We start from the raw sequence: 12,979 nt of genomic DNA on the forward strand, positions 1-12,979 counted from the left end.
AAGGGTTCTGCATCTGGCGGTGATGTTGGCACAAAACCATTTATTGGTCTGTTACGTACATTTAAAACTGGTCAAGATGTGACCTGTGAGATGCTCAGCTGGCTAAAAACTCTTGCCACCAAGCCAGACTCCTTAAATTCAACCCATGGAAAAAACTGACTCCTTTAAATTGTCCTCTGACCATACACACACTAGTAATTTTAAATGGTTACGATGGTAATTTTTATTATATGTGTTCTATCATAATTTTTTTAATTGGAAGAGAAGTTCTGTAAGGTATGCTCACCTGAGAGTTGTGGCTTAAGAATCTGGTACCTAGCCGGCCATGGTGGTGCATGCCTTTAATCCCAGCACTCAGGAGGCAGAGGCAGGAAGATCTCTGTGGGTTTCAGGCCAGCCTGGGCTACAAAGCAAGTTCCAGGAGAGCTAGGACTGAGAAACACAGAGAAACCCTGCCTTGAAAAACAAAACAAACAAACAAATCTTGTGTCTGGACCAGGAGTGATGGCACATGCCTTTAATTCCAGCACTCGGGAGGTAGAGGCAGGCAAATCTCTGAGTTTGAGGCCAGCCCAATCTACATAGTGAGTTCCAGGACAGCCAAGGCTATGCCCTCAAGAAAAAAATAGTATCTGTAACAACAGACAAAACCTGAAATTAATCTAGAAAAGAGGGCAGGCTGAAGGAGAGATGCTGAGAATGTTCAGGAAGAGGCAAGAACAGAATTGGATGGAGGTGGGAAGGTGTGCATTCCACTGCTGGCCTGAACAAAACAGGAAAGAGCAGGCTTAAGCCTCTCAGACAGACAGACACACCCATGGATACATCTGGGATGTCTTACAGTCATATCTTCCAGCCCAGAGGCATTGTCTGAAGACTGGAACGTGTGCTTTTAAGCAAAGATCTCAAAGACAGTAAGGTTGTATAAGATAACTTTATTTCACAGGGCAAAGGGTTAAATACTACCTAACTCAGTGCTACCTGAAGCTTTAGAAGCTGTAGTAAATGAACCTTCTGCAGGAACAGTTCTAGTCACAAGAGTGGCCCCTCTTTAGAAACACTGCTTCTTCTCAAAGCTGATGATAACCATACAGCTTACAAGGACAATGGCTTCATGAAGAAACAACCATGCTTATAGATTTTGCTCCAGATTGCTGCATGCTATGAACTTTTTAAGATGAACACCCTTTTAAAAGCTGACAGAAGAGAATATAGTATATATAACTGTCCAGGTCCCTAGGCGGCATCTCTGTCTAATCAGATGGTGACTCTGTACATTGACTTGGATGAATGAAAGCTTGAAAAGCAGAGAAAAGCTCTGTGCAGCTGGCTGGCTCTCTCTGCAGCTGCTTCACCCAGGAGCCCCAAACTTGACCTTCCTCTGCCTTTGCAGGTAGGGATATGGGGTCCTCACATCTCAGAGAGCTTGATATCGTAGGTGACCATGTTGAAGTTGTCCCAGGCAAAGAGCTTCCTCTCCAGGGGGTTGTAGTCGATCATGCTGCTGTACTTGTAGCGATTCTTGAATGGAATGGTCAGGGTCTTGCTGATTCCAGTGCCAGTGTCATAGGCAAAGTTGACCATTGCGTGGGCTGAGGAGTAGCTGCTGACCGTGTACAAGGTGCCACAGATGACAAAGGCATTGGCCACGGACTGCTTACGGATGTTGGTCTCCCAGGTACGCTCGATTTCCAGATTCTCTGGGTTCAATTTGGAGAGGACTATGGCTCCTTTGGCTTCCTCTGTGCTGTAGATGACCCAGAGGCCGCTCTCATCCACAGCTAAGTCGATGTCCGTGTAGCCCCCCCAAGCATATGGGAACTGTCCATGGTAGCCAGCCCCAGGAATTTCCTTCTCGGCCTTCACTGATTCGGTGTTCAGCTCGTACCTGAGCACAGTTCTGGACTCGGCCCCCTGGAAATAGAGGCTCCCCGCATACACCACAGCACCTGTGCTTTCCAGAGGCCGGGGTAGCACATGAACCTTTGAAGGGTAGCCCTGCTCGAACTGGCTTATCAGACTGTACTCATACACCTGGCGGATGCCTGTGCCGACAGTGTCGATCCTCCATGTGGTCGCCTGGGTGTAGGGGTGGGCGGGCTTGGGGTCTCTCATCCATACTCCATACTTGCCAGTGATTGTCTCAGCAGTCCTCAGAGTGACTGGCTCTCCTACCCAGACTAGCGCTCCACATCCTGATGAATAATAAAAAAAAAAATGCCATATATCTAGTATCCATAAGTCTTCCAAACACAGCAGGATTGTGGGAGCAGAGCAGAGAAGGTGGGGACAGAGAGGATGGACATCTGCGCCCCGCCACCCACTTACCATGTGACCAGTGAGGTGCTTATCTCTGTAAGCCTTGGCTTTCTTGTTCATTTTATTTTATGGATGTTGGTGTTTTGCCTGTGTGAATCTGTGTGAGGGTGTCAGGTCCCCTGGAAGTGGAGTTACAGACAGTTGTGAGCTGCCATGTGGGCACTGGGAATTGAACCCAGGTCCTCTGGAAGAGCTGCCAGTGCTCTTAACTGCTGAGTCGTCTCTCCAATCCTCTGGCTTTCTCATTTATAAAGGAGGCTAAAGGTTTGGGGTAATGAGGTTGTTGTCAATATAAATGTGATTAGACATGTCCAGGTGCTGGGTCTAGAGAAATACACAGCAAATATCATGTGATGAGTCTGGGAGATGAGTCTTGAACTCTGTAAGGGAAAAGGCTGTACTGAGCTCTGACTGTGTTTGTAATTCTCTCCTTGAGCTTGACAGGGGTTTGTGGGTGTTTATTACATTGCTCTTCATGATTTTCAAGTTGGGTTTATTTTATTTAAACAAGAAATCTGTTCATTGTAAGTATAATCTCTATATGACCAAGTTTTTCAAGCCTAACTTGAGGGGCCACAGTATTTAATGCATCCATTTAAAATATCATAAAAATGGGCTGGAGAGATGGCTTAGAGGTTAAGAGCACTGACTGCTTTTCCAGAGGTCCTGAGTTCAATTCCCAGCAACCACATGATGGCTCACAACCATCTGTAATGAGATCTGGCACCCTCTTCTGTATACCTGGTAAATAAATAAATCTTTAAAAAAAAAAAGCTTATTTAAAAAAATCATAAAAACAGAGTGATTTTTTTTAATCTAATAAATAGATGAGAATTTCAGTTTAGTGAACTCAAGATAAATCTCTCTTCTTTCATGGGTGCCTTGAGTTTCCTCACAAAAAGCAAACAGTGATGCTTTTCCCTCAGGGAATCGCACTTGAAATGCTTTAGGACACCCTTCCATACCCTTCAGTGCTAGCAAGGATTGTTAATAACATAGTCTGTATTATTTTCTGAAAACAACAGCCTTATTTCATGGAACACTTAGAGAGGGACAGATGTACTTTTCCTTGATGGACAAAGGTCAGAAAAATACCTTTAGTAACAGAAATGCTAAGATAATGCATGGTATATACCTGCCCCGCCAAGGGTGGGAGGTGGGAGGATATAGGGCTTGTGGGGGAAACGTTGACTTCCTGTACACCCTTCTAGACAAGGCAGCAGAGAGGGTTCTACTCCCCTCTCCCCAGCTCTGGCTCTAGGAAAGTCCCCTGTCTTGCCCCCTGGGTGAACAGTTGCTCTACCCAAACTGAACACAGAACCAGACACACAATGGCCAGGTGGGCTCCGAAGGGAAGAGATCTAACTTCATACCGTTGTTTCCCTCTTTGTTCCTGGGCTGGCCGGATGGACTCTCTTTCAGTATCTGAGAAGCAGGAACCTCAGTTAACTCTGACTTCAGTTCCTGGAAGGCCAACGTGTCCACATTCCACTGAGAGACTGTATTGGAAGAAAGAGACAAGTGGTAGTCAGTGAAGAAATGGCACAAGAGTGGGCTCTGGGGGGTGACACTTGATATGCCCCCAAATACTCAATATTTGAGATTTGCTTTGGGGGCCAGGTAAAGGAAGATGCAACATGACTGAACCACCTCAGTGGCTTGTTGGAACTGGGGTGATGTCTTCACTGAGGTTCACTTTTCTCTTTACTTTTATGACTATTTGAAAATGTGCATAATTAAAAAGCAATTATAAAATACAATAAGAGTTTTATGTGATTTATATAAATTCCACTAGGGAGATTGATTGCTCGTAAAGTATGGTTTCAGGAATTCAAAGACAGTCTGTTATTAGGATTCTCTTAAATGTTTGAATTTCTGCAACTTAAGGGGCTTTACTTGTTACATGTGTAAGAATACTTGTAAGACCAGATCAACTTTTGGTTTTTAACTATACTTTTATTTTTACTTATAATTATGTCTACATATATTGATGGGGTAAGGTGATATTCCCATATATGTACACATTGATGAGTGATCAGCTCACAATAATTGCATATCTATCAATAATAATCATTATGGACTGGAGAGATGGCTTAGGGGTTAAGAGCACTGAGTGCCCTTCCAGAGATCCTGAGTTCAATTCCCAGAACCCACATGGTGGCTCACAACCATCTGTAATGAAATCTGGTGCCCTCTTCTGGCCTGCAGGCATACATGCAGGCAGAACACTGAATACATTATTATTTCTCTGTGTTGGGAACATTCACAACCTTTTGTAGATATTTTGAAATACATAGGTAATTGTCAGTAACACATTAAACTTTACATGTACCTTTCTGAGATCAATTTGCATAAGGAAGACATGTTCAAGTTTCCTCTAGGAATTCCTAGAAAAGGGAAGTGGCCACCACATGAAGGTCATTGTGAGGTCACCTTTTCCTAGCATCAGATTTCTTACTGTTTGCACCTGATGAAAATTATTTCCTATTTGACAGTAGGTTGATGTCCCATTTGGTGACTTAGGGAGAGCAAGGTGTATATTAAGAAAAGAACTGTGCACGCCTGACTCAGAAAGAAGACAATGAGATGTCCTCTTTGGCGTCAGAGACAATAAAGAAAGCGGAAAGAAAAGACTAAGGCTAGGTATTTTCAGAGATGGCTTTCCTAAAAATAGCTGAATTATTGATACAGACACCAAAAAAGTGTGTGTGTGTGTGTGTGTGTGTGTGTGTGTGTGTTGATAATTAGTTCTTGATAGCTTTTCCCATAGTTTAAAAAAAAACCTTCTCATGATGCCTCCAAAGTTTCAGAAGCTTCCTGCTGTAGGCTAATAGTTTGCTATATCTAGGCTGTTCTACCTCTTGGACCATATGATCCAGCCAACCATAATGGTAATCGAGGTATTGGTGGCGGCAGATAGGTATGCTGTATGAAGCAGCTTTACAACCTTTGTATGACTTTAGTCACAAGATGGTCCTGGCACACCTGGAGCACTTTAATTTTTGGGTACTGCAAACAGTATACAACTAGGACTAAAGAGATGGGTATGATGCTTTTCTTCAGAAAAATATATAGATTAAATTAGGTATTTTGGTATGAGAAACTTGTATACCCAAAAAACAACTTTGGGTAACCATCAATAAATATGCTTTTGAATGCTGTTTGAGGTTCAATCCATCAGAAGCTGGACCTTCCTGATGCCACAGAGGGCCTAAAATTCACCTTGGAGTGACTCTCTTTCTTGGATTGTCTCACACAACACAGAACACCCAATAGCTTCCTAAATTATATGCATATATAAAAGTTATCTAAATGAAATCATTAAATAGCAGGAGAGACAGAACCCCAAACGGACATCTCTCATCACTAAATGAAGCTTCACTACTGGGAATGGGTTACATGGGAACCCCCCAAAAACTGAGGCTGTTACAAAGACTATAGATTTCTCTCCACAAAATGATGGTAAGACCCTATTGCTAAAAACAATACCTATACAACTAATTGAACAGAGGGAAGTTGAGCAGGTACCTACCTAAAGCCTTCACCCCTACTGGCTAGTGTTCTTGGTACCAAAGGGTACTCTGCTTGCCACCAAAGTAGAAAGATAAACACTAGCCAGCTACAAACCCTTTGATCTACAATGGTGTCCTGCCTGAAAGATATGCTAGGGCAATAGTGGCACAAAGCTTGTGGGAGTAACCAACCAATGTCTGATTTGATTTAAGGCCCACTCCATGAGATGAACACGTGCCTTACACTGCTTGGGTGACCAATAACCCAAGACCAGATAGGACAGGGACCTAGGGTAAAAGCAAATACAAAATACAAAAGGGACATAGCAATAAATGACTCTTAACATTCTGCTGAATGTTAGCATTCGGACCTGCCCTTTGGGGACCTGGCCAGTGCATAGGCGGTCCTGCTCGGGATCCTGACAGCTTCATGCACTCATTGCTCCGTGATCTCTCTGCACGTGTGCTGTGTCCCTTCATAAAGGGTGGGCCCTGCCCACTTTCTCTACTTCTATTCCCACAAGGTCGAGTCTGCACCTCATCTCTCCCCCCTTTTCCATCTCTTTTTCTCTCTTCTTCTTTCTCTTTTCTCCTCTGCTCCCTTCTCTCCCTTCTCCCCAATAAAATCCTCTGTGTGACCACTGTCTGCGTGGTGTGAGTAACTTTCCGCCGTTCCCCTTGGCTCCACCTGCCAAGGCCACTGCCAGGCCATTTTTAAAATATAACACTATACTTTTAGAGCAGTATCTTTTTTTTTTTTTAAAAGGAAATGATCTTTTATTATTATAAATTATAAATTATAAATTATGATAAATTTATTAGAGTACACAATATTTTGGGGAGCACAATACCACATTTCCTCTCTTTTTGTCTAAAACTAAAAAAGCTTATAACTAATACAAGAAAAACTATCTTCAATAAGTATATGCAATATACAGTCAAGATTACATTAACAATGTCTAGTCCATTAACATTTGACAGATCCAGACAAAAAACTCCATTATATATATATATTAACAATGTCCAGTCCAGTAACATCTGATAAACTCAGACCAAAAAATTTTCATTACTTATCTTATTTAAAACAAGTAGTTCTTTTTTAAAAGTAGATTCCATAATCTCCCTTTTTATCTTATCATATCCATATTCTTTTTTCTTTTCATAGTAGATTCAGTAGTCTACCTTTTGTCATTTTTATATCTTCCCCTTTTTCTTCAGTGTAGATTCAATGATCCACCTATTTATCCTATTATTTATCTTTTTTCTCAGAGTAGATTTGATGATCTATCTCATATCTATATATATTTTTTTTAAGATTTGTTTATTTATTATGTATACAGCATGTATGACTGCAGGCCAGAAGAGGGCACCAGATCTCATTACAGATGGCTATGAGCCACCATGTGGTTGCTGGGAATTGAACTCATGACCTCTGGAAGAACAACCAGTGCTCTTAACCTCTGAGCCATCTCTCCAGCCCTAGAGCGGTATCTTGCTCAGCCATCATCAGCGAAGCTTCCTCCAATAGCAGATGGCAACAAATACAGAGACCCACAGCTAGCCCTTACTAGAGAGTGAAAGACCTTGCAATACTCAGCCCTAAAGGGAATATCTCTATCAAATCCCTCCCCTCAGGGCTCAGGAACCCTGCAAAAGAGGGGGCAGAAAGGATGTAAGAGCCAGAGGGGATGGAGGACACCAAGAAACAAGTCCCTTTAATTCAACATGATGGACACACACATGAACTCACATAGAGTCTGAGGCAGCATGCACAGGGCTTGCATGGGTCTGTACCAGATAGTGCCCTAGAGCTGAGAAGTGGACACATGCCCATTCCTAATCCAGGAGCAATTGATAACCACTTGCAAATAAAAGATTAGTTTTCTCCAGGGGAGTCTCACTGGGACACAAATTACTGTTAAGGGTGGGCCATATGCCCAACAGTAGATAGATGGCCAACAGAAGATTAACTTGCTGGTATCTTTCGAGTTTCCTTGTCTCAAGATGTCACATCAAGGCTTAACCCTACTGGTTTTGTGTATATATTATGGCTTGCAGTTGTGTGTTTATGGGACTCCTGAATGCTTTTCTTGGGCCGTTTTCCTTCAGTGTATTTGTTTTGTCCTGTTCTGGCTTGATTTTGTTTTATATTTTATTTTGTTATTATACCTTAGATGCCTGTTTATTTTCTTATGAAAGACAGAAGCTGGGTGGTAGTGGTGCACGCCTTTAATCTCAGAAATTGGGAGGCAGAGGCAGGTGAATCTCTGTGAGTTCGAGGCCAGCCTGGTCTACAAAGCGAGTTCCTGGACAGCCAGGACTGTTACACAGAGAAACTCTGTCTCAAAAAATCAAAAAAATAAATAAAGACCGAAAGGGGGTGGTGAGAGGGGAGGCAGGGAAGACCTGGAAGGAGTAGATGGAAGGAAAACCATAATAAGAATATATGATATGAAAAAAAATCTATCTTCAATAAAAGAAAAAAAGTAATTCTCTCTGTTAAACTTCCCTGGCTTAATGTACTATGTGGCCTACTGCATCCTTATTGGGCTCAGACAGCGGCTGGTGACCTCAGGAGAGCCACTGAGTTCCTGTCCAGTGACCCCCACCGGGGGCAGAGCACAGTCACCCACCAGATCTTCTGCCAGAGAGGCACAGGAGTACAGAATTCTGTTCTATCCTGGTCCCACCATGAACCCCCCAGCTCACAGTTGGGAACGGGAGACCTCAGCTCTGTCGTCTCTCTCCCTGCCTTCCCCAGCTCTTTACAGGAAACCACGCCTCATGCACTTTCCTTGTGGTAAACAAGAGCTGTAGTAACAGACTCTCAGGGAAAGGCTTCCAGAGGCCACTTGGCTCATTGCCAGTTGGCAGGTGCAGCGGTTGGGTTAGGAACCTCCTGGTGGCCTCGTAGTCATCCCAGCCAGGAGCTTCTGGCAGCATTGGGATTCCCCGGGGAGAGCCATCTGGCATGTCTGCTGAAGGCTTGGAAGCTCTGTGCAAAGGGAGCTGGGCTGAGCCAGATGTTGTAGTTTCCTTCAGTTCTGCCTTGGCCCAGCTTGGGGCTTTGGGCAAATGAGTCCACCTCCTGAGCCCCAGGACTGTGAGCTGTACAAAGATGTCAGGTTGTTTTTGAGGATTATATAGGAACCATAATTAAAATAATCCTGAATAAGAAAGTGTCCCAACTCTGATTTTTCTGGAATGTTTAAAATCACTAACATTTCATTTTGAATATAGAAGGAGAACAAATGGCCAGGAGAATAATATCTGTATTGTATCAGATGATTAAAGCTTTCAAGCCTTGTGTTTGTTTTTGTTCTTAGTGGTATTGCGGTTTAGTCCTTCCATCATTAAAATGTTTTGAGACTATCCGCCTACTCTGTCCTTAACCTCATACTTTAGGGGAGCTGGACCTAGGGACTCAGCCCATTATTAACTAATTTGTATGCCAATGCAAATGGCATTGTAAAGATTTTTGGTTGGGGATTTAGCTCAGTGGTAGAGCACTTGCCTAGCAAGCACAAGGCCCTGGGTTCGATCCTCAGCTTAAAAAAAAAAAAAAAAAAAAATCTTTGTAAATATATTATTGTCAAAAAGACAGTATTATTTAAATGCAGAGAATAGGTTTAAAAAATGCCATGCTATTTCCAGGTGGACACAAGACTTCAGGAAAGTGAAAGTTAGCGAGCAGCCGGTGTCTCAGTTGTCCTGGGTGCTGTCCTTAGGTCCAGTGTGTGCTACAGGGACGTTAGGGTCAGGATGGCCCTGGGTTCTTAATGACTGGGTGACATTTGCACACAATGGTAGAACTCAAGCAGAGGAGTTTATTGCAATTCCAACCCTTTGCCTGGCTGGCCACTCTGTCAGGCATGGCCCAGGCTGCTTCCTCCTCTTACCCCTGCTCAACATGATAACCCAAGGTCCTGCTGAACACCTTTGGTGCTCAACCCCTTCCTGATCATCTTTCCCCAGCAGTTACTATGGCAACCTGACTTTTAAGAGGTATCACTTGCTAGGACCACATGTCAGCACCCTGCCCAAGCTTCTCTGACTGTATAATTCTACGAGAACCAGCCTGACATCCTATTTGTCATAGATGAGGGACTGTCAGATCCAGGGATAATTGTCCCTTGGGCTAAACTTCTGTTCCCCATGTAGTAAACAATTTGATGAGGCCCCCTTCTTTCTATTTTCAACTTTTCATTCCTGGAATCACTTACATAGCTTTTTGTTGAGAGTGTAACTTCATTCAAGTCTGAAACCTGCATAGAACTCTGAGTGACAATACTTCCCCATCTGCCCTCTCAGAGCCCAGCTGAAGTCTTAGCCACCACAGGGCAGCTGTGTGACTCTTGACCCCTTAGCTCCTTAGGGCCTCATTCTCTCTCCTTCACTGTCAAATTCAGAATTGGATGTCTTCCAATTTGAATGTAAATATTTAACCGTATAATCATTAACGGGAGGAAGAGAGGGTACGATGGAATACACATGCCGTAAAAGCAGAAGTGGGCACTGTCTGGGGAGGCAGACATCAGGGAGGGCACAGGGAGGGCAGTAGTTGGGGAGGGAGTTAGATTTTCAACCAATATATTAAAAAGACCATGGAAGCCCATGGTTTTGTGTGCTAACTTAAATTTCAATAACAGGAAAAAAAATCATCCCTATTTTAAAGTTATTCATATGGACCCCACATCAGTGATTACAGTGTGAAATCTTGGCTGCGTTCTGGATAAGAACCAAGCATGCTGAGAACAAAGGAGCTTGTCCCCTGCCGAGCTAAGCAGTGACTCGAGTTTTCTAGCCTCACATCCATGCAGATCTCACCTTTCAAGTGAAGATCTCTTTTAGAAAATGCTTATCCCATCGTGTTATTTTGGAGATTGTCAGCCCTGAGAAGATGGTAGGATGCTGCACTCCCCATGCGCCATTTGCTTGGATCCAAGTCACTCCTCAGCTGTGACCCCTCTCTCGCTCTCTCAGAGAGTGAATTGCATAGATCCTGACAGCTCAGCTCTAAGCGCTTCAGCACAAGCTTAGGACAGTGTCCCTCATAACTACGCTAATACCTGAGAAATGGAATGTTAATATAGTGGCCTCCCCAATAATTACTCCATGTCAAAGTTCCCCAATCACCCCAACTCTACCCTTCCTGTAACCATCTCCTGTCCATGTAGGAGCTGATTAAGGATGTCCACATATTTGGTTTCCAGGTCTTTTACATTCCTCTATCTAAAACAAGCCCTCCTCATTTTCATTATTTCTTGACATTAATGCCTTTGAAGGGTCAAGACTAATTGTCCCACATCTGAATTTGTTTCCTCATGAAATAAGTGACTGTTTAGGAACATAAAAAGTGACAAAGAAAATATTTAGAAAACAAAATACTACTTTCTAGCCATCAAGAATAATGTGCCCATCTTTTAATCCACCCAAAGACCCATCTCCAGGCAAGAGCCAGAACAGACAAATGGAAAAGCCCCTCTGTGAGAAGGGCACTTCAGAGCTGTCCAGGGACCTTTGATTCAGCAACAAAAGGCAAAATTTCCAAAGCCCCACATCAAGGGACCTGATAGAGAAATTGTTTCCTCTTTATTTACCAAGGTAGGAGATTTAAAAACAAAACACCACCAGGCATAGTGAAGCACACCTTTAATCCCAGCACTCATGAGGCAGAGGCGGGCAGAGCTCTGAGTTCAAGGCCAGCCTAGTCTACAGAATGAGTTTTTAGGACAGATGGGACTGCACAGAAAAACCCTATCTCAAAAAAAAAAAACCAAATAAATAATGATAATAATAATAACATCAACACCAGTTTGCACTGCACAGATCATTTGGCATTTCATAAACAGAGGTCATTTTGTTAAGAATAATAATTTCTGAGAAAAAACAAATTCTGAAAAAGTTACCCAAAGGGGACAGCCGGCCATTTTCTACCGACTATTCACCATATGCCCTCACCTGGCCTTGCGTTTCTCATCTGGCTGTAGGCAGTAATGACTTTGTCATGAATGGACACAAGAACTCAGATCCCACTGACCTAAACAAGGAGCCAACTTGCTAGAAACATGCAAAAGTGTTTGCTTCGCTCACCTTAACTCAGCTATTGTGTGCTGGATCTGCTGTTTGGGAGAGAAAAGACAAAACAGAGAGAGAGAAGCCCGGGAGCCCTGTAACCGGTCACCAGGATACATGCCACTGTCTGGGTCGGGCAGCCCCCCCTTATCCTGCATTCTTACCTTCCCTGGAGCCTGGCAGACTATCCTGAGAGGAGCGTTGCGTTGAGGGACACTGGCCCCTCCTCAGCCTTGCTACCTCCTGGCTGCTGCCTTCCAGCCTCCTGGCCAGGTCTTCATTCTCTTGTTCCAGCTGCCGCTTCTCTTCTTCTAGAGCTGACTTGTCTTGTAGGAGATTATTATAGGCCACCTCCAGATCCTGGCTTTGGACCTTCAGCTGGTCCCGTTCCCTCCTCAGGGCACCTAGCTGGCCCTGCAGCCCCTCCTGGGCCTCCTGGGTCCCAGCAGCCTGGCCCAAGGTCATCTGGTGAAGGAGACTCTCCAGGGAGCTGAGGCGGGCTTTGGTGGACTCGAGGTCTGCATGTTGGATGCTGCTGTCTCTCCGAAGGTCTTGGATGGCTGACATGGCCTGGTCCTCCCCGGGGCAGCTGGATTCAACGGGGCTAGCCACAGTGAAGGTGTACTGGCATCTGCCACTCCGATCATTGGCCTTCCGTAACTGTGCCGTTCTGGCTCCCATTCCCCACACCAGGCAGGCCAGAAACAGCAGCTGGAGAGCTGGCATCTTGGGACCACAGCTGCAACGGCACGCACAGAAGGACATTAACGTGGAGGCTGGGTGAGTTTCTTCTGGAAAGCTCTGCTGCAAGGTATCCGGATGGGTGGTCCTGCAGGCTCAAGCCTGAGGTCCAGAGAGGTTTATATGTCCTGGGGAGCCAGCCCTGGAGGGAGGGAGAGGTGACCACGTGAAGCTGGGTTGGGCCAGCCACAGGGGTGTGTGTGTGGGGGGAGGACGTTGCACTCACACTGCCAGCAAGATTCTAAGGAAATAAAGATTATTTTGAATTTATTTTTTTAGAAGTCCCACTAAATGGACCCCACATTCCAGTCATACCCCTTAAGTTTCTAGCC

General features: G+C 44.2%; 1 protein-coding gene across 1 annotated transcript; it reads right to left on the reverse strand.

The window, feature by feature from the left end:
- Nucleotides 1-915: 915 nt before the first annotated feature.
- Myoc (myocilin) lies at nt 916-12,772 on the reverse strand. Its single transcript, XM_028864502.2, has 3 exons — nt 12,071-12,772; nt 3,693-3,818; nt 916-2,195 (listed from the first exon to the last, which is right to left on the reverse strand). The coding sequence occupies exons 1-3, from the start codon at nt 12,669-12,671 to the stop codon at nt 1,411-1,413; spliced, it is 1,512 nt and encodes a 503-aa protein (XP_028720335.1). The 5' UTR covers nt 12,672-12,772; the 3' UTR covers nt 916-1,410.
- Between the last annotated feature and the right edge of the window lie 207 nt (nt 12,773-12,979).

This window comes from Peromyscus leucopus, chromosome 15 (genome assembly GCF_004664715.2).
Source record: "Peromyscus leucopus breed LL Stock chromosome 15, UCI_PerLeu_2.1, whole genome shotgun sequence".
Classification (NCBI taxonomy): Eukaryota; Metazoa; Chordata; class Mammalia; order Rodentia; family Cricetidae; genus Peromyscus; species Peromyscus leucopus.

Excerpts from the sequence above, each read along its gene's own strand:
- Myoc (XM_028864502.2), bottom strand. The coding sequence starts at position 12,671 with ATGTCCTTCTGTGCGTGCCGTTGCAGCTGTGGTCCCAAGATGCCAGCT. Across the intron at positions 3,819-12,070 it reads TCTGCCAGGCTCCAGGGAAG|TCTCTCAGTGGAATGTGGAC; the intron begins GTAAGAATGCAG and ends CTTCCAATACAG. Across the intron at positions 2,196-3,692 it reads GAACAAAGAGGGAAACAACG|GATGTGGAGCGCTAGTCTGG; the intron begins GTATGAAGTTAG and ends ATTATTCATCAG.